This window comes from Lissotriton helveticus, chromosome 10 (genome assembly GCF_964261635.1).
Source record: "Lissotriton helveticus chromosome 10, aLisHel1.1, whole genome shotgun sequence".
In the NCBI taxonomy this organism is placed as follows: domain Eukaryota; kingdom Metazoa; phylum Chordata; class Amphibia; order Caudata; family Salamandridae; genus Lissotriton; species Lissotriton helveticus.
The window spans coordinates 22,222,867-22,244,902 of NC_136071.1; the positions used below are offsets into that span (position 1 = coordinate 22,222,867).

The following is a 22,036-nucleotide window of genomic DNA, read 5'->3' on the forward strand; positions in this document are numbered from 1 at the left end:
CACCAGCTGTGTAACTGTATACAGAGTTATTTTATGGCTGGTGGTTGGATTGTGGGGAAGTTTTAACTCAATACAGGAGCCTGAGCTGGTTATGGTGACAAGCGCAGGATAACAGCTACAGGCCTCACTGGGTCACCAGGAAAAGGTATTTCAGTGTCGTAGGTCAGATCTTTTTATAAGGAAAAGTTCCCATAAACACAGCAGGCCTGACATATTGATTGTGAAAAGCAGTGGCAGTAAAAATGTATTTCAGGGTTATTTTGCCACTTCCCTGATTAAAGCCTACAGAAAGGAATTTCATTACACGAAATGCCACAGATTATTTTTATAGGGTGGGATCCCGCCGCTGATAAACCATATGGTAGACGATTTGTGCTGTAATCATTCTTGCTAGAATCTCATCCTAGCCGTCTGCCCAGATCTTGTAATAAAAAGAATTAAATAATACACACATCCATTTAAATATAAATATATATCCATTTAGATACAGAGAGGGATTTTGGGTCGTCGGTATTCTGCCATTGGTCTACCTGAGTGTCACTTAAACTCTCTGCTTCCACATGTGACAGCGAACTGCACAGGGTAATGGTTCAGTCCACGTCAGTCATTGGCCCTCTTGCCCGTTAATAACGAAATTTCCTGATCATGTATGCGCATCCACCTGAAAAAAAGTGTACTTCAGTATCTGGGCTGGTTGGAGAGTCCTTTATTGTTCCCCTTTTATAGTCCCGCTTTCATTTCTTTGCTTCTCTCCTTTTGTTTTTGTGTTTCGGAGGATACTACAGCTCTCCGGCTAGCACGTACCGCTCATTTCATCAGCAGTTCGCCGCATCCCTCACAGCCACTTCCTCTAAATCAGGAAACCCTTATGGAATGCTGTTGGCCATCGCCTATCATTCTTTTCCGATTCCAAGAAGGTCAAAACTTTGGTTCTAAATGTGGCGTCCATGCTGGAACTTTAAATCAACAACAGACTATGTACAATACTTCTGCATGTCGGACACTTGCAGCTATGTCTAGTTTTATTTTACAAGCATACGCCTGCCGTGTTTAGACGGCGGAATATTTTCTTTCTTCTACTAGTATTCTTTTAATGTATCTTGTATATGTTGTTGAGTTTGTGTATATTTTATGGTGGTTAAGTCGGAGTGCGACTGCAAGAATGAGTCAGTGGATGGATGAATGGATGCATAAATACAAAGATGAGTGACAGAGTTCACCTATGATGACTTATTAAGTGACCAAACACTTTCATGCCACAAACGGCATTTTCATTCATAAGCCAGATCTGTTGCCATTGCCAATACTTGTTTATGCACATGGAGCATAAATTGCAGTTTGCTCTCCTGACTGTGTGCCACGGCTAGGACAAGGCCCTGTTGGGCCTTCCAGCCCCCCCCCCACTCCCCTCCCCCCCCCCACAGTGTTCAAAGCCTTCTGCTTCAACACCCTCCGCATGCTCCGCAAGATCTACAGGTGGATCCCGACAGATACAAGAAAGACAGTCACCCAGGCCCTCGTCAGCAGCAGACTCGACTTCGGAAACGCCCTCTACGCTCATCAAACGACTACAACGCATCCAAAACGCCTCTGCACGACTGATCCTCGATGTACCACACCACGGCCACATCACCCCCCACCTGAGAAACCTGCACTGGCTCCCCGTCAACAAGAGGATCACCTTCAAGCTCCTCACCCACGCACACAAGGCACTCCACAAGACCGGCCCAGCCTACCTCAACAGACGGCTCTCCTTCTACATCCCCAACCGCCAGCTCCGCTCCGCCGACCTCTCACTCGCCACCGTCCCGCGCATCCGAAGAACAACAACCGATGGGAGATCCTTCTCCCACCTCGCCGCCAAGACATGGAACACCCTCCCACTGAGCCTACGACAGACCCAAGACCTGCTGACCTTCAGGAGGCTACTCAAGACCTGGCTGTTCAATCAGTAGCGCCCCCCACCCAGTGCCTTCAGACGCTCTCGGGTATGTAGTGCGCTTTACAAATGATTGATTGATTGATTGATTTGTCGCCCTCTCTTCTACACATCACCACTCTCTTCGGCAGCCAAGGGTAGCCTCGCGGCCTAGCTGCACGAGGCTCTTCCCCTGGTGCGGACACTATGCCCGATGGGCTTCTACAGAAAGCAGCCAAGTGTGGAGGCCAGAGGGTCCTGGCTGACGGGCAGCGCGTTGTGGCCCTGGTGCCAGACTTCGGAGCGCTGTCTTCCAAAGCTCAGGATTGCCTGTCCCATCTCAGAGTGCAAGTCTACACACCGCACACAGTCACATGCACATGCAGATACAAGGCAAGCGCAAAAAGGGCCAATGCAAGTGGCTGACTCTTTACCTGAATCCGAGAGAGACACCTGCTTCTCCTAAAGGGGAGCCGCAAAGCAAAGGAGACAAAGGTGGCACGAAAAGGATGGGGAGAGCGAGCGCAAGAGGGTGGGGAGGAGAGGGTGCGAGACCAGAGGGTGGGGAGGAGAGGGAGCGAGAGAGAGAGAAGGCGAGAGAGAAGAGAGAAAGAGAGAGTAGGTAGAGACAAAAGATGGGGAGACAAACCAAGAGGCAGAGGCGTTACAGGCAGCAAAAGACAAGGGGCACAAGAGCAGCTGCATCACAGGGATTGGCGACAGACGACGCAGAGCGAAGAACCAGAGTCCACAGCAGCTTCAAGGGCAGCCCACGGAGGAAGGTCCAACCACCACAAGGGAGACCTCAGTCCTTGGATAACACCGCAGAGGACAGGCTGCAGACTGAGGGGGCAGTGGAGAGGGACAAGGGGGCTCCAAGACCTGAGGGGGTAGAAGGGACAGGGGAGAGGGACAGGGGGCTCCAAGACCTGAAGGAATATCAGGTGCAATGCAAAGGGGGAGGGAACTACTGATACATATGGAGTGAAAGAGGCTCTGCAGATGGACCAGGGGCTCCTAATATATATGGAACAGCAGAGGCTGTGCAGAAGGAATACGGGCTCCGGGTATATATGGAATGGCAGGGGCTGTGCAGATGGACCGGGGGCTCCTGAAATCTATGGAACAACTGTGCAAAGGGGCATGGAGGTGTCTATTGATATGACTGGCAGATGATGTGCATGGGGCAGAGTGCATCTTGAACAACTGGGAAGTTAGGAGTTTTGTACAGAACATCATACAGATAGTAAGACCTTAGGGAGACCACGTTCCCCAGAACCACACTGGGTGCCATGCTGGCCCTCCAACACCCTGTGGATCCAAGAAGACATCACATGACACACACACACAACCTTAATGAGCCCACCACCACTGAACAACATCACACTGGCAAGAGGAAGAGCAAGAGAAGTCACAGAGGTGCCAGGCGCTGCCCACAGCAAGCTTAGAAGCAGAGGGTGCAGCCTGCAGGCCGCCGCCATGGTACCTGCACAAACTTCTCCAAATCGCCATTAAAGAGTTTATGGTTATACTGGGAGCACGGCCGCGGCTTCCTCGACCTCAGGGACATGCCGGCCATGGACTGCAGCCTGTAACCAATCAGGGGGGAAGAACAGCGGGAACCCATTAACACAGGTCAGCGAACACAGGGCCACACACACCAACTGCACATGCAGCATTGGCTTGGCATACCTGCACCCTAGAACTCACAGGGCACGCATGCTCAATGCATGTCCTTAAGGCGTGTCTCGGTCTTCAGTATGATCCCCCCAATCAGATTTCCATTCAGCTTTTCTCTCCCATAGAATGTGGCCGTGGTACCGATTTCTCTATAACTGGGACTGCATCAAAGCTATCATAAGAGGCTGCAGGTTTGGCAATACTGCTGTTGTTGTGCCTCCTCCTTACCGCCTACCAGACACCTCCTCAATGGGATCGCCCTTTCCAACTACTTCTGGCTCATAGGCCAACACGTAAACCAGTGCCTTCTGATCCATGGCGATTTTTTGAGACTATAGCACTTCTGGAAGTCACTAGTCTAGGCCTAGATGTAGGTAACTGGGAAATACCGATTCCTAAATACCAAATTTTACCGATTTGGTATTTAGGTATCGGTATTTCAGATGTAGGTAAGAATTCGGTAAAAAATACCGAATTCTTAATATTCGTTATTACCGAATCGTAATTGAGATTCGGCAATAACGAATACCGACCAATTCATTCCTATGGGCTTGGAAGCCCATAGGAATAAATGTGAAGACATTCTGTATTACCGATTCGGTATTACCGAATCAGTACTAGCGGGAGGTATTTCAAGGGTGCCAGGGTGTCTAAAGGACACCCTGTTGCACCTCTGAAATGTGCATGTGTGCACATGTGGCACATATGCATGCCCCTAGGGCATGGATGTGGGCCACATGCCACACTTCAAAAAGCAAAAAAGTGCTTTTTGAAAGGAAATCGCTATTTACCACCAACTTGGAGTTGGTGGTAAATAGCGATTCGTTAAGGCTGAGGTGCACTGTTTTAAGTGCTACCTACATTGCATTTAAGGAATCGGTATTACCGATTCCTTAAATTCAAGCCCATAAGGAATCGGTATTAAGGAATCGGTATTTACCGATTCCTTAATACCGAATCCTCCCTACATCTCAAATGCCTAAATACCGGTCGGTAGCAGTGAAATTTAACGAATTTCACCGTTAACGACCGGTATTGGGCCACCTACATCTGGCCCTAGGTTGCTCTAGTGGGATTGCACAACCTTCGTCATGAAACGCCTTCTGCCCAACCTTGTTCACCACCCTGGCTAAGCAGCCATTATCATGTTGGCAGGATTCCTTGTTCTAGAGCTGCTGCTCCTGCTGTGGGACTCAAAACTTTTCATTTGGATAGAAAGGAGAGGTGGCTATTCCTGTAGGTAAAGCTTCCCAATTTAACTCTTGCTTAACCCCTTGAATGCTCATGACGAGCTGAGCTCGTCATGAGCTACGGCGCTCCGGTGCTCATGACGAGCTCAGCTCGTCATGAGCCGTGGAACGCTCGCATGCGGGGATAATTCCCCTGCTGTGCTGAGTGTTCCACGGGAACGGGTGGGGCCATGACGAGCTCAGCTCGTCATGAGCACAGGAGCGCCGTGCCTCATGACGAGCTAAGCTCGTCATGAGCATGTGAGCGCTGTGCGCGCCCCTTCCCCCCCAGCACAGCGGGGGAATACCCCCCGCAGCGAAGGGGTTAAACAGGACTATGCAACTGTTGCCAAATTTGGATGCTATCAGACCTTGACTTGGTACTTTGGTACGTTGGTGTAATTTGGTAACATTCTTCTCTCTAGTTCTCGCAACACAAAGCCAAGCAACCGCAGACATCTTTCATTCATGCCACTGAGCACCCAAACACTCCAACACACTTTGCAGCCCATGTACCGCTTTGACTGTCAAACATTGCCAGGAGATTCTGAGACAACCAGGCACCAACAGCAAGGATGCCACCTGCTGCAGCACCATTCTGCCCTCACAAAGAGTGCCATGCCATACTTCTCACCTGAATCAGAATTGAATATTAGAGGCTGGCTGCACCATCCATCACATCTCCACTCTGCCCCCACCCTTTAGGTCCAAGGGCCCAATGCGGCAGGATAGCTTACCTCGACATCTCTCGGTCCTCCGCGTCACCTGTAGGGGCGAAGAGAAAGAGAGTCCACATTAGAGTGCGGAGGAGTGGGGAATGCTCACTTTTAATAATACTGACACAGAATCAGCCTTGCTGCTCAAGGCCTGGAAGTGATAACATAAAACTCCCTTCCCAGGGTTTCTGCACAGTTATTGAGCTGCTGGACTGCAGAACGACGACAAGGGATAGTTGGTGTAAGACGTGCACCACGCTAGTGGCGCCCACTCAGACACAATGAAACAGTAGGGACTGGCACTTGGGAGTGCAAAGTGGACCTTGTTGCCTTAAATGTTGGGAGCAGACAAAATGCAGACAGAACTGAACATCAAAAGTGCCCTATACGCAACTCGCTGGTTCCACGAACCGTGGTAGCGCATTGCGATGGAAAAACTGTCTCAAAGTCAAATTGAAAAAATTACAATCATTTCACTAAAAAGGCTCACACCTACTCCAAAAGCTGAAACTACCCCCCAAAATAAGCAGTTAATGCCTACACCAGTTGAATGGAGAGGGTTGGCCATTGTGCTTATCTGACCGCTGTACAGCCCTACCTTCTAAGGATGTGGCAGTGGGGGGACGAAAACGGGGCTTTACACACATTTTTTAAAATGTTTGCTGATTTTGTTTTATTATCTTTCAAAAAATACCACTGTAGTTGAATACGTGCATGTAATACCTATTTGCAATACTCATAATGCAGAACAGCAAAAACAACTGCATTGGAACAGGGTCCATTGAAAGGGGAGGTTTTCAAGGTTGAATCAAGTGGGGAAAAATGTTTATATTTCTAAATGGGCTCAAATAACAAGACTATGGAGTCTATATAAGATGGTGAAGGAAGAGAGGGAAAGAAAATCAGGAAATACACAATGGAAATAAGGTACAAAGAAAACAAAGAGAAAAATAGAAAATATTAGAAACCAAGAATAAAAAGAAAACACAAAAACAAACACAGCTGAACCCAAAAAAGATGATCAAGACATTTAAGAAAAACCGTAGCAAATGAACATTAAAGAAAAAAAACAACAAAAAAAATAACTGGGAAAAAAATAAAGTTGAGAAAAACAAACAGCAGGGTAAAAAGCTGAGATGATGAGAAATGTTCAAGATAACACACGAAATATGGATGTAACATTCAGTAAGAGAGATAAGAACAGTGGCAGCGAGGGACTGGCCGAGAGAAAAGAAGAAAAGGTATGAATTGGAAATATTGAAAGTCACTGATTAGAATAGAGACTAGCAGGAGTAGCTGAAAGAAAGAGATGGAGTAAGAGAGTGAGTGGAAGACAGACTGTGAAAGACAAAGGAAGAGGGTGAGTGGAAGAAAGACTCCAATAGATGATATAAGAGGGTGAGCAGGAGAAACACTGCAAGAGACAAAGGGCTGAGTGGAATAAAGACTGCAAGAGACAAATTAAGGGGGAGAATGGAAGAAAGACTGAAAGATGAAGTTAACATGGTGAGTGAAAGAAAGACTGCAAGAGACAAAGTAGAGGAGTGAATGGAAGAAAGATTAAGTTAACATGTGGAGTGGAAGAAAGACTGCAGGGAACGAAGAAAGAGGGTGAGTGAAAGAAAGACTGCAAGAGACAAAGTAAAAGAGTGAATGGAAGAAAGACTGAAAGATGAATTTAAAGTGGTAAGTGGAAGAAAGACTGCAGGAGACAAAGTAAGAGGGTGAGTGAAAGAAAGACTGCAAGAGAAAGTAAGGGAGTGAGTGGAAGAAAGACTGCAAAAGATAAAGTAAGAGAGTGAATAGAAGAAAGACTGCAGGAGATGAAATGAGAAAGATCTGAAGGGAGGGACAGATAAGAGTGTTTGAGGGTCTCCAGCAGGCTGGCAGGCCATGCAGAGAGGGATCACACCGGTGCAGTTGGCCTAGCCGCTCTCACCTTTCTCGATGGCGTCCTGCAGCTGGTTGTGCTTTGCTTCCAGTTTAGAGATGAGGCTTCGGCCGTTCACATACTCCTTGAACTTCTGCAGGGGAAATGAAAAACAGATTAGGCCTCAACTGAAGACCTTGTGGCAGCAGAGGGTTTAGGGCACTGGAGAGAAAAGACAAAAGGGACCCCAGAGAGCACAAGATGTAGGATTCCTGCAATGTACCAAGTCTGGGAATCCGCAAGCAGCAAACAACAACGAATCCACCACCAGAGGGTGCGCGGCAAAGCGTCCACCATTGCAAAGAATGTGACCAAGCATCACCACTGCAGGGCACGTGACAAAGCATCCATCACCTTAGGGCATGTGACAAGGCATCCTGCATAGCAAGGTAGGACACAGCACATGCCACTGCAGGGCTCGAGACAAAGCATCCACCATTCAAGAGCACATCACAAAGCGTCCACCACAAACCGCGCAACAAAGCATACACCACCGCAAGGCCTGTGACAAAGCATCCACCAAAGACACAGGTCTACAGAGTCCACAAATGGCACAGGCTGGAACGTTCCTCCATCGTGATACAGGTCTAAGAATCTACAAAGAGCAGAGAGAAGGCACCACAACAATATAATAAGATACAGAACCCCAAAGGCTGCACTGTCGAGAGTCCTCCACAGGAACCCCCAAAGGCTGCACCATCAAGAGTCCACCACAGGAACCCCCAAAGGCTGCACCATCAAGAGTCCACCGCAGGAACACCCAAAGGTTGCACCAACGAGAGTCCACCGCAGGAACACCCAAAGGCTGCACCATCAAGAGTCCACCACAGGAACACCCAAAGGCTGCACCATCAAGAGTCCACCACAGGAACCCCCAAAGGCTGCACCATCAAGAGCCCACCACAGGAACCCCCAAAGGCTGCACCAACGAGAGTCCACCACAGGAACACCCAAAGGTTGCACCAACGAGAGTCCACCGCAGGAACCCCCAAAGGCTGCACCATCAAGAGTCCACCACAGGAACCCCCAAAGGTTGCACCATCGAGAGTCCACCACAGGAACACCCAAAGGTTGCACCATCAAGAGTCCACCGCAGGAACACCCAAAGGTTGCACCAACGAGAGTCCACCGCAGGAACACCCAAAGGCTGCACCATCAAGAGTCCACCGCAGGAACACCCAAAGGTTGCACCAACGAGAGTCCACCGCAGGAACACCCAAAGGCTGCACCATCAAGAGTGCACCACAGGAACCCCCAAAGGCTGCACTGTCGAGAGTCCACCGCAGGAACCCCCAAAGGCTGCACCATCAAGAGTCCACCACAGGAACCCCCAAAGGTTGCACCATCGAGAGTCCACCGCAGGAACCCCCAAAGGCTGCACCATCAAGAGTCCACCACAGGAACCCCCAAAGGTTGCACCATCGAGAGTCCACCACAGGAACACCCAAAGGTTGCACCATCAAGAGTCCACCGCAGGAACACCCAAAGGTTGCACCAACGAGAGTCCACCGCAGGAACACCCAAAGGCTGCACCATCAAGAGTCCACCGCAGGAACACCCAAAGGTTGCACCAACGAGAGTCCACCGCAGGAACACCCAAAGGCTGCACCATCAAGAGTCCACCGCAGGAACACCCAAAGGTTGCACCAACGAGAGTCCACCGCAGGAACACCCAAAGGCTGCACCGTCAAGAGTCCACCGCAGGAACACCCAAAGGTTGCACCAACGAGAGTCCACCGCAGGAACCCCCAAAGGCTGCACCATCAAGAGTCCACCACAGGAACCCCCAAAGGTTGCACCATCGAGAGTCCACCACAGGAACACCCAAAGGTTGCACCATCAAGAGTCCACCGCAGGAACACCCAAAGGTTGCACCAACGAGAGTCCACCGCAGGAACACCCAAAGGCTGCACCATCAAGAGTCCACCGCAGGAACACCCAAAGGTTGCACCAACGAGAGTCCACCGCAGGAACACCCAAAGGCTGCACCATCAAGAGTCCACCGCAGGAACACCCAAAGGTTGCACCAACGAGAGTCCACCGCAGGAACACCCAAAGGCTGCACCATCAAGAGTGCACCACAGGAACCCCCAAAGGCTGCACTGTCGAGAGTCCTCCACAGGAACCCCCAAAGGCTGCACCATCAAGAGTCCACCACAGGAACACCCAAAGGCTGCACCGTCAAGAGTCCACCGCAGGAACACCCAAAGGTTGCACCAACGAGAGTCCACCGCAGGAACCCCCAAAGGCTGCACCATCAAGAGTCCACCACAGGAACCCCCAAAGGTTGCACCATCGAGAGTCCACCACAGGAACACCCAAAGGTTGCACCATCAAGAGTCCACCGCAGGAACACCCAAAGGTTGCACCAACGAGAGTCCACCGCAGGAACACCCAAAGGCTGCACCATCAAGAGTCCACCGCAGGAACACCCAAAGGTTGCACCAACGAGAGTCCACCGCAGGAACACCCAAAGGCTGCACCATCAAGAGTCCACCACAGGAACCCCCAAAGGTTGCACCATCGAGAGTCCACCACAGGAACACCCAAAGGTTGCACCATCAAGAGTCCACCGCAGGAACACCCAAAGGTTGCACCAACGAGAGTCCACCGCAGGAACACCCAAAGGCTGCACCATCAAGAGTCCACCGCAGGAACACCCAAAGGTTGCACCAACGAGAGTCCACCGCAGGAACCCCCAAAGGCTGCACCATCAAGAGTCCACCACAGGAACCCTCAAAGGTTGCACCATCAAGAGTCCACCGCAGGAACCCCCAAAGGCTGCACCATCAAGAGCCCACCACAGGAACCCCCAAAGGCTGCACCATCAAGAGCCCACCACAGGAACCCCCAAAGGCTGCACCATCAAGAGTCCACCGCAGGAACACCCAAAGGTTGCACCATCAAGAGTCCACCACAGGAACCCCCAAAGGCTGCACCATCAAGAGTCCACCACAGGAACCCCCAAAGGCTGCACCGTCAAGAGTCCACCACAGGAACCCCCAAAGGCTGCACCGTCAAGAGTCCACCACAGGAACACCCAAAGGCTGCACCATCAAGAGTCCACCGCAGGAACACCCAAAGGCTGCACCATCAAGAGTCCACCACAGGAACACCCAAAGGCTGCACCATCAAGAGTCCACCGCAGGAACACCCAAAGGTTGCACCAACGAGAGTCCACCGCAGGAACACCCAAAGGCTGCACCATCAAGAGTCCACCACAGGAACCCCCAAAGGCTGCACCATCAAGAGTCCACCACAGGAACCCCCAAAGGCTGCACCGTCAAGAGTCCACCGCAGGAACACCCAAAGGCTGCACCATCAAGAGCCCACCACAGGAACCCCCAAAGGCTGCACCATCAAGAGCCCACCACAGGAACCCCCAAAGGTTGCACCATCAAGAGTCCACCGCAGGAACACCCAAAGGTTGCACCAACGAGAGTCCACCGCAGGAACACCCAAAGGCTGCACCATCAAGAGTCCACCGCAGGAACACCCAAAGGTTGCACCAACGAGAGTCCACCGCAGGAACCCCCAAAGGCTGCACCATCAAGAGTCCACCACAGGAACCCTCAAAGGTTGCACCATCAAGAGTCCACCGCAGGAACCCCCAAAGGCTGCACCATCAAGAGCCCACCACAGGAACCCCCAAAGGCTGCACCATCAAGAGCCCACCACAGGAACCCCCAAAGGCTGCACCATCAAGAGTCCACCGCAGGAACACCCAAAGGTTGCACCATCAAGAGTCCACCACAGGAACACCCAAAGGTTGCACCAACGAGAGTCCACCGCAGGAACACCCAAAGGCTGCACCATCAAGAGTCCACCACAGGAACCCCCAAAGGTTGCACCATCGAGAGTCCACCACAGGAACACCCAAAGGTTGCACCATCAAGAGTCCACCGCAGGAACACCCAAAGGTTGCACCAACGAGAGTCCACCGCAGGAACACCCAAAGGCTGCACCATCAAGAGTCCACCACAGGAACCCCCAAAGGTTGCACCATCGAGAGTCCACCACAGGAACACCCAAAGGTTGCACCATCAAGAGTCCACCGCAGGAACACCCAAAGGTTGCACCAACGAGAGTCCACCGCAGGAACACCCAAAGGCTGCACCATCAAGAGTCCACCGCAGGAACACCCAAAGGTTGCACCAACGAGAGTCCACCGCAGGAACACCCAAAGGTTGCACCAACGAGAGTCCACCGCAGGAACACCCAAAGGTTGCACCATCAAGAGTCCACCGCAGGAACACCCAAAGGTTGCACCAACGAGAGTCCACCGCAGGAACACCCAAAGGCTGCACCATCAAGAGTCCACCACAGGAACCCCCAAAGGCTGCACCATCAAGAGTCCACCACAGGAACCCCCAAAGGCTGCACCGTCAAGAGTCCACCACAGGAACACCCAAAGGCTGCACCAACGAGAGTCCACCGCAGGAACACCCAAAGGCTGCACCATCAAGAGTCCACCACAGGAACCCCCAAAGGTTGCACCATCGAGAGTCCACCACAGGAACACCCAAAGGTTGCACCATCAAGAGTCCACCGCAGGAACACCCAAAGGTTGCACCAACGAGAGTCCACCGCAGGAACACCCAAAGGCTGCACCATCAAGAGTCCACCACAGGAACACCCAAAGGCTGCACCATCAAGAGTCCACCGCAGGAACACCCAAAGGTTGCACCAACGAGAGTCCACCGCAGGAACACCCAAAGGCTGCACCATCAAGAGTCCACCACAGGAACCCCCAAAGGTTGCACCATCGAGAGTCCACCACAGGAACACCCAAAGGTTGCACCATCAAGAGTCCACCGCAGGAACACCCAAAGGTTGCACCAACGAGAGTCCACCGCAGGAACACCCAAAGGCTGCACCATCAAGAGTCCACCGCAGGAACACCCAAAGGTTGCACCAACGAGAGTCCACCGCAGGAACACCCAAAGGTTGCACCAACGAGAGTCCACCGCAGGAACACCCAAAGGTTGCACCATCAAGAGTCCACCGCAGGAACACCCAAAGGTTGCACCAACGAGAGTCCACCGCAGGAACACCCAAAGGCTGCACCATCAAGAGTCCACCACAGGAACCCCCAAAGGCTGCACCATCAAGAGTCCACCACAGGAACCCCCAAAGGTTGCACCATCAAGAGTCCACCGCAGGAACACCCAAAGGTTGCACCAACGAGAGTCCACCGCAGGAACACCCAAAGGCTGCACCATCAAGAGTCCACCACAGGAACCCCCAAAGGTTGCACCATCGAGAGTCCACCGCAGGAACACCCAAAGGTTGCACCATCAAGAGTCCACCGCAGGAACACCCAAAGGCTGCACCATCAAGAGTCCACCGCAGGAACACCCAAAGGCTGTACCATCAAGAGTGCACCACAGGAACCCCCAAAGGCTGTACCATCAAGAGTCCACCACAGGAACCCCCAAAGGCTGCACCATAAAGAGCCCACCACAGGAACCCCCAAAGGCTGCACCATAAAGAGCCCACCACAGGAACCCCCAAAGGCTGCACCATCAAGAGTCGACCACCCGAAACCCTAAAGGCTGCATCGTCAAGAGCCCACCGCAGGAACACCCAAAGGCTGCACCATCAAGAGTCCACCACAGGAACCCCCAAAGGTTGCACCATCGAGAGTCCACCGCAGGAACACCCAAAGGTTGCACCATCAAGAGTCCACCGCAGGAACACCCAAAGGCTGCACCATCAAGAGTCCACCGCAGGAACACCCAAAGGCTGTACCATCAAGAGTGCACCACAGGAACCCCCAAAGGCTGTACCATCAAGAGTCCACCACAGGAACCCCCAAAGGCTGCACCATAAAGAGCCCACCACAGGAACCCCCAAAGGCTGCACCATAAAGAGCCCACCACAGGAACCCCCAAAGGCTGCACCATCAAGAGTCGACCACAGGAACCCCTAAAGGCTGCATCGTCAAGAGCCCACCGCAGGAACACCCAAAGGCTGCACCATCAAGAGTCCACCACAGGAACCCCCAAAGGTTGCACCATCGAGAGTCCACCGCAGGAACACCCAAAGGTTGCACCATCAAGAGTCCACCGCAGGAACACCCAAAGGCTGCACCATCAAGAGTCGACCACAGGAACCCCTAAAGGCTGCATCGTCAAGAGTCCACCACAGGAACCCCCCAAAGGCTGCACCAACAAGAGTGCACTACCGGGCGAACAAAAAATCATTCCAGATCCAGGACAGGAAGTGGAGCTGCTCTGCCTTCTAGGTCACTCCTGTTGCTTCTGGGGGTGCACAGGGTTCCTGCATTCCAGGGCCCCCCAGGACTTCTTTATTACAAACTGTACAGAGACTCAAGAGCTCTGGAGCCATGTACTCCTTTTATACCTTAAGACAAAAGGCGGGCCGGTGATGGGGTAAAGGTGAAGAGCAAAGCTTCTTAACCTTTCACCTTCTGTTGACCTTACTGCTGGAAGCCAGCTCCTCTCCCCCACCGGATCAATATCTCCGATTTAAACCTCAAAACAATACACAAAATACAGAAACAAGTATAAATCCAACAAATGCATGAATTCTATACTATTTAACTCAAGCAAACAATACCTATAATAAAGAATGGCCTTTTAATATTAATGGGAAGGTTGGAGCTTTTCAATATTTGGTGTTATTTCTAAAGGACAAAGCAATATATCTGATTCAAGCGTATCAGTTTGTCTTTATTGTTCTTAATGCACGCGTCCTTGTGTCGGTGCACACCAGCGCTTCATCTGACACCATCAATTGTCCATCCTAGATTGCGTTTGCTGTACTTCTGCTGCTCCATTATTCAAGCTAAGGAGACCAAAGTCATTTTTTGCCTACAATTTCAAATTCCTTCAGATCTCCAGTGCATTTTAAAAGGTTCTATTTTATGCGTACCTTTATGTATATAAACCTTATAAATATATGGTCTGCTAAAATGATTAACCTTTGTAAACTCTCGCAACCCTCCTGAGCGCACTACTTACCCGGGTCACAACACTAAATGCGATTGACTTAAAACCCCTAGGAGGGAACTGTGTAAAAAAAAAGGTTTTATAAAGAACACTTTTGGTACAGTGGTCGCCATCAATTTCTCTATCAGATTGGAAAAAGGAAACGTAACTGGTATTTCAATAAGACGTGGGGTCTCCTAGGAGTGTGGAAACAGGAAAAGGATTGCATAATTTTTAGATAATTTCTTCTTCATATGGGCAGGGGCCTCTGTGGCCAAGATTAAAGACGATGCTTGCAAAATGGGAAATGTAAGAAGGTCCCTCCAAATGGAAGAAGTGAGTGCAGAACTTAAAGACCTAGGAAAGGAGAGCTCCTGGGTTACACAATGAAGACTCCCCAAAAGGCTCGAGTCAAAGGTTCATCAAAGGCTTAGTACAGAGGAGCCCCAGGTGACTGGGAGCAGTCCCCAAGGCTCAGGCCCCTCAACCAAACAACACAATATCTGAACCCTCATTAGATCCAGCATTCGAACGGTTGTTTGCTTTCCAACTCCAGAAATGTCCATATGCATCACCTTTCAACTAACTACACTCAGCCCAGGCATTTATTCCTCTTTTCACCTAACCCACCCAACTCCTAGGTCACTCAATGTTCCAACCCTTCACCAGTTTATTGCTGAAGGGCTCTAGGGTCTACACATTCCTTAATCCGCGTATCCTACTCTCCATGCACCCATCAGAAGAACCACCCATTCTCTTACTCAACCACCAACACATCTTCCTGGTTGCATCAATTTTCCCTGCAATAAATACCCTTAGTAAAGCATCCTTCCAGCTCTACTGGGGCACCAACTCTCACATTCATACTTCAAAGACTCCTCGGACCCGCCGTACTGCCATTCTGCCACGTCATAAGCACTGGAGAGCCCTCCACACCCCTACATCCATCCTTCGACTCAACTATATCACCAGAACAGAGGGCCTAACTGCTCCTTTACCGTCACATAGAAGGTCTCCGTTTCTTGCTGATTGGCTCGCCGCTTGGCTATGGTCGGCTTATTGCTGGTATCGGAGCCAGTGGACTTCAGAGACTCTGTCGACTGACTGGACTGGAAAGCGTCCAGAACGTCACCCTCGTCTGTGCCAATAAGGTCGAGGAGCGTCTGCATGGTGGCTTTCAGAGTCTTGTTCACCTGGGGGCAGAAAAAAAACATAGTTTACTTTTGGATCAAGTAACTACCCTTACAATGAGAACAGCATTAAACGAGCTCAGATCCTGGACAGAGACGGTGCTGATCTTTGGAGAAAGGTTTACTTGCCTGTAGCAGTAGAGCAATTTGGGATCATTTAAACATTCACCTGTTAGCAGCACTCCTTACTGCCTTTGGAGGACTTCGCAAGGCTTCGTAAAAAATGTATATTGTTACAAGCACCCATAACTCTACAAGTCGTAAACTGAATATTAACATAATATTTAATGTTACGCCATAAGTACGAAATGCTACTATCCTGCTACACATTTTAAGTAGTTTCAAGTGGTATTTCATGAACATGTGTTGGACCTGGGCCTCTTGGCAGGGTCATCCCTGAACTTTTTGCCTTCCTCCAATACTCTCTCTGACCTGTTTTTGTTGGTTTAATGACTCTGGGCACTTTACCACTGCTGACCAGTGCTAAAGTGCATATGCTCTCCCTATGTAAAGTATAACTGTGTTTGGTATACCTGATTGGTTCATTGGATTTACTATCAGTCCCCAGTAAAGTGCACCAGGAGTGCCAGGGCTTGTAAATGCCAATACTGCTAGTGGGCCTGCAGCGCTGGTTGCGCCACCCACAGAAGCAGCCTTAAAATGTGTCTAGGGTCTGCCGTTGCAGAACCTGCGTGCAGTCTGGTACTGTCATGCTGGCTGGGCAAGTGCACACACTTGCCAGCCCCTAAACCTTCCCTTAACTTCATATTAGTCACCCCTATGGTAGGCCCTACGGCAGGGTGCATTGTAAGTGTAAGGTAGGACATGCCCTGATGTGTGTGGCATGTCCTAATAGTGAATTACAGCCAAATTCGTTTTTCACTATTGTAAGGCTACCTGTTCCCTTTAGGCCAGATGGGCTGCTGGAATTATTACACTCTATAATCCCAGCAGGCTCAGGGAATTTGGTAGAAATTAATGTTTAGTATGCCTGAACTCAGAATAATAAAATACTTCTTTTAGTAAAGTTTATTTTAATATCCTGGGTTTGCAAATGCTACTTTTAGAAAGTTAGCATTTGCTTGTCTAACCATTTCAGCCCGCCTCTGCTCTTGTGTGTATCTGACTGTCTGAGTTGTGTGAGTGACAGGGCTGGGAGTTGACAGGTTGTGAATAGCAGGATGACACCTTAGTGGGTGGTGGGAGTTTCCCCTGAATGATGCATCAGGCTGTGCTCTGCCCCCACAATGCTGGCTCCGCCCTCCTGGGGAGCGACTGATGACTCAGCCTGCACCTGGCCCAGGAAGGACCGAAGCTTGTCAACAAAGTGCTCAGGCTGCCCCTGTCCTCACAATGCCGGCTCCGCCCCCCTGGGGAGCGGCTGATGTGCCTGCCCTCACACTGAATGCAGAAGCAGAAGTACCCACCACAAGTGCTCAGGAGCTGAGAGCAGTTATGCAGAGGCCCCCCTGGCCTGTAAGAACAAAAGAAACTGTGTATAAAAGTAGGAGCCCTGCTCCTTGTAAATCAGAATCCTGTTTTACCACAAAGGACCTCTGCCCGACTAGAAGGAGAAGAGACGCTGGAAGGACTGGCCTGCTGCTTGCCTTGCTGAGAAAGGAGAGGAAGAAGACTTGCTTTAAAGACTTTGCTGCTTTGTGCTCTAAACATTCTCCAAGGGCTTGATTGAGCTTGCCCCCTGAACTGAACCCCAGGACCAGTGGGTTCTCCTGTGCTTTGGCTCGTCCCCTGCCTGAGGCCGAGTATTTCCTCCCGCCGGAGGTGAAGTCTGCCCCCTCTAGCCCCCTCCTAGGGCCGTGGTACTCGGGAGCCAGCCTGCCCTCTTGCCCTTGAGAGCCTCGCTCCACCCGGAGTCGCTCTCTGCCCCAGGGCTAAGGCCGGCCGCTCCTCTACCCCTGCCTGCTTCACGGAGCCCTTGAGGAGACTTCAGCCCCTCCCGCCGGAATCCCGGGGACTCGAGCAGCCTGTGCCCGGGCATCTGATTGCACCCGGCTGCCCTGCCTTGCTCTGCCCCCCCAGGAGAGGCCGCACCGCACTGTGAAGGGTGCCTTGCCTCCCGGAGATCCTCGCTTTAAGAAGGGACCCCTCTGCACTGACAATTCCTGAAAGAAAGCATTCCTGAAGGTGCCTTGGCCCCAGAGGCTCCTCTCCCCCCTCCCTGCTCCTCACTGCAGCCGGGAGCCCCCACCTCTGGAAAAGGCCCGGGGCTCCTCTCATCGCCTGCTTGCTGCTCTGCTCCGCAGCTCAGCCCCCACCTCTGGAAAAGGCCCAGGGTTTTTCAAGCCCCTCTCTGGTCTCCATTCCAAGCATACCGCGAGATGCGTGAGAGTTGGTAGGGGCCGAGTCAGTTTCACCCTTGAAGGCAGGAGAGGCGCTGCAAGGCGCTCCGAAGGCTGGGGAGGGTCCCAAAGCCCCAGAACAGAGAGAGACTATCCTTTGGAAGGGGATAACAAGGAGAGAACACTGAAGGACCTATTTTTCTGAAGGAAAGCAATTGAATTATTTTCTTGGAACAAACAAACAACCATTGAAAGCTACAACTAAGAACCTTTGCCTATTTACAACCTGTGGTGCTACAAAAACGTTATTTGGTCTTGTGATAAGTCTGTTGAGTTACATATATATATTTTTTACATAAAGAAGCGTATTTTTATATATATTCACAGCCTGGTGTCCATTTGTGGGGGGATTGGTATATTTTACTGTGTGTGTGATTACAAATGCTTAACTGAATAACGCCTGAAGAATAGCCTTGGCTGCTCACGCCACGCACCTAGAGGGTGAGCAAGGGTAATTCTAAGGGGTCATCCTTTGCCCTGACTTAGAAGAGAGGGTCCCTGCTTGTCACAAGTGCATACTTGCGCCAACCAGAGACCCCCAATTCTAACATTGGTGGCAGCGGTGGGATTTGCGAATTTGCATTTGTGATTGACATACAGTGAATTGCTGATCACCACATAGTGAGAGCAGACCTATAACGCAGCCACAGATTTCCATTTTGTTTAATTTTGCTGGGAGATCTCCATGTGTTTTTGAAGACGTCATGCCTGGTTCAGTGAGGATGGAAAAGGCAGCAACCAGATGCCTGTCGCCAGAGGAGTTGGCAGACAGGGCAGCAACCAGGGCACATGAAATGGAGATGGCGAGATTAAAAGGACAATTGGAAATTGTAGGAAGGGGGAGTCTCTGGTTGGCGCAGTGCAACACTGGCGACAAGCAGGGCCTCTCTCTTCCCCGTCAGGGCTGAGGGTTACCTTCAAGACAACCTCTGCTTACCCTCTAGGTAGTGTGGCTTAAGCAGTCTTAGGCTAATCTCTGGGGCATGTAAGGTTAAACATTTGCAATATTACACCGTCACAACCAACCCACCACACAATGACACCAAACTGTATTTGTAAAAATATATGTTCTTTATATAAATCTCAAGCAGGCTTGTAAATACAGTTGTCAAACTTTCAATAGCGGTTCCAGTTTACTTAGGTTCAAGTTGCCACAGTTCTTTCTTAGCAATAAGTAATCTTTTGGGCCTTCTGCCCAGGTTCCCGCAAGGTTCAGTGTTTTGTAGCGCCTCACTGCGTGTTCCGCTGTCTCCGCTCGTTTCAGAGAGGAGAACGGGCCCGGCCGGCTAAAGCTCACGCTTCCCGCGTGGGCCTCGTCGATCTGGCACAGTGCGAGCCTTGGTTTCAGGGGCGGCTCGCGCTGGGAAACAGGGAGCGCGGTGCGAGCTCAGGACGTAGGACGCTCACACCGCGAGGTCAAAGAACACAGTACCTTGGCTTTCTGGTAAGTCTTGGAGCGGACGGCTGTCCGGGGATCTGTCCCACGTCGCGTTGTCTTCCTGGAGGGTGCGGCGGCCTGCGAGTCTCAGCGCAGGTCACAGGGCACCCGGGCTGACGGTGCAGATGCGGGGCAGGATTCTCCGGAGTCCGGTTCACTCGCACTGAAGGGGAAAACTGCAGGCAGGCGGGGCTGAGGGGGGTGCACTCCACGGAGCGCGGGGCACAATTCAGGCACGGCTCAGCAGCGAGTCACTTCCAGCTGCGGGGGCCAAGGGGGTCTCAGCGCCCAAGTCACGAGGGGCACAATCTTGGCAGTGCCGGTCTTTGCGGAGCAGCCTGTACCTCGGGGGTCACACAGGCGGCGATGCTCAGACCGGGCAGGTCCTCCCTTTCCGTTGCAAGGGTGGCTCAGCGCGGACAGTCACGGCGCTCGAACCAGCTCGGGGCTGATCCTTACTTTGCGGCTGGCACACGAACAGGCCACAGTCACGGTGGTCGGGGAAGGGGCACAGCTGCACGAATTGTCAGAGAGCGTGGCGGCAGGCACAGCGCTCTCAACTCTCTTTTCCTTGGCGCTGTAAAGACACACAGCACACGCCAGCAGCAGCTTTTCTTCAGAGGGGTAGCGCCCACTGTTCCTGGGGCGCTGGTCAGGGGGCAAGTTCACAGGCAAGCCCTTGGAGATCTTTCAGCAGAGTTTGGCACAAAGTTTCAATAAAGCAAAAGTCTCTTGTAGTCTTTTCTCTTCCTCTCCTTTGGCAGCAAGGCACCAGACACAGGCCAGAGTCAGCACTCCTCCTTGTAGTCCTTCCAGGTCCTTCTCTTCGGGCAGAGTTTCTCTTGTAGCACAAACAGGATCTAATTTACAAGGAGCAGGGCTCCTACTTTTATACCCAGTTTCTTTTGTTCTAGCAAGCCAGGGGGGCCTCTGCATAACTGCTCCAGTCTCTGAGTACTTGTTGTGGGTACTTGTGACTTCTGCATTCAGTGTGAGGGCAGGCACATCAGCCGCTCCCCAGGGGGGCGGAGCCGGCATTGAGAGGGCAGGAGTGGCCTGAGCACTTTGTTTACAAGCTTCGGTCCTTCCTGGGCCAGGTGCAGGCTGAGTCATCAGTCGCTCCCCAGGAGGGCGGAGCCAGCATTGTGGTGGCAGGGGCACAGCCTGATGCATCATTCAGGGGAAACTCCCACCACCCATTAAGGGGTCCTCCTGCTAATCACTACCTGTCAACTCCCAGCCCTGTCACTCACACACACCAGACAGTCAGATCCACATCCAAGCAGAGGCGGGCTGAAATGGTTAGGCAAGCAAATGCTAACTTTCTAAAAGTAGCATTTGCAAACACAGGATATTAAAATAAACTTTACTAAAAGAAGTATTTTATTATTCTGAGTTCAGGCATACTAAACACGAATTTCTACCATGTTCCCTGAGCCTGCTGGGATTATAGAGTGTAATAATTCCAGCAGCCCATCTGGCCTAGAAGGGAACAGGTAGCCTTACAATAGTGAAAAACGACTTTGGCAGTAATTCACTATTAGAACATGCCACACACATCAGGGCATGTTCTACCTTACACTTACAATGCACCCTGCCCTCTGGCCCACCATAGGGGTGACTAACATGAAGGTTAAGGGAAGGTTTAGGGGCTGGCAAGTGTGTGCACTTGCCCAGCCAGGGTGACAGTACCAGACTGCACGCAGGTTCTGCAATGGCAGACCCTAGACACATTTTAAGGCTGCTTCTGTGGGTGGCGCAACCAGCGCTGCAGGCCCACTAGCAGTATTGGCATTCACAAGCCCTGGCACTCCTGGTGCACTTTACTAGGGACTAACAGTAAATCCAATGAACTAATCATGGACATCAATCATATGTACACTTTACAGTAGGGAGCACTTGCACTGCGGCACGGGTTGGCCGTGGCGCAGTGCCCTGAGTCGCAGACACCAGCAAAACATTTGAGGCACAACAGCAAAAAGTGGAAGGGAAACCCACGCCAAGGTGCCAGGTCTAACACGTGTCCCCTCCAGCTGAAATGTGGGGAGAACTACCCTTCCCCAGGGAGTTCCTCATCACTAAGGCGGAAAAATCTGGACAGACCATCAGCGTTGGCGTGATCTGTGCCAGGGCGGTGTTCCACCGTGAAGTCCATACCCTGTAGGGAGATGGACCACCTCAACAGTTTTGGGTTCTCACCCCTCATTTGCATCAACCATCTGAGGGGCCTGTGGTCCGTCTGAACCCGGAAGTGAGACCCAAACAAGTAGGGTCTTAGCTTCTTCAGCGCCCAGACCACAGCAAATGCTTCTCGCTCTATTGCACTCCACCTACTTTCCCGTGGAAGTAACCTCCTACTGATGAAGGCTACGGGTTGGTCCCAGCCCTCCTCAGTCATCTGTGAGAGAACAGCCCCTACACCATGCTCTGAAGCGTCTGTTTGCACTATGAATTCCTTGGAGAAATCAGGAGCCAGGAGCACGGGCGCCGTGCACATGGCAGTCTTCAGGGTGTCAAAAGCCTTCTGACAGGTGTCAGTCCAAATCACATTCCTGGGCTGCTTCTTAGAAGTCAGTTCTGTCAAGGGGGTCACAATAGTGCCATAGCCCTTGACAAACCTCC

General features: G+C 51.4%; 1 protein-coding gene across 3 annotated transcripts in view; it reads right to left on the reverse strand.

Annotated features, from left to right (window-relative positions):
- The window catches only part of ARHGAP4 (Rho GTPase activating protein 4), a 281,778-nt gene that overhangs the window by 82,871 nt on the left and 176,871 nt on the right, over positions 1-22,036 (reverse strand). For 2 of the 3 annotated variants that reach the window (XM_078664588.1, XM_078664590.1), the window contains exons 9-12: positions 15,425-15,619; positions 7,483-7,567; positions 5,565-5,592; positions 3,405-3,507 (exon numbers count right to left, since the gene is read on the reverse strand). In XM_078664588.1, the coding sequence (XP_078520714.1) occupies positions 3,405-3,507; positions 5,565-5,592; positions 7,483-7,567; positions 15,425-15,619 (411 nt within the window). Of the gene's footprint in view, positions 1-2,352; positions 2,381-3,404; positions 3,508-5,564; positions 5,593-7,482; positions 7,568-15,424; positions 15,620-22,036 lie in introns of all 3 variants that reach the window. The other variant, XM_078664589.1, reaches the window with a different exon arrangement.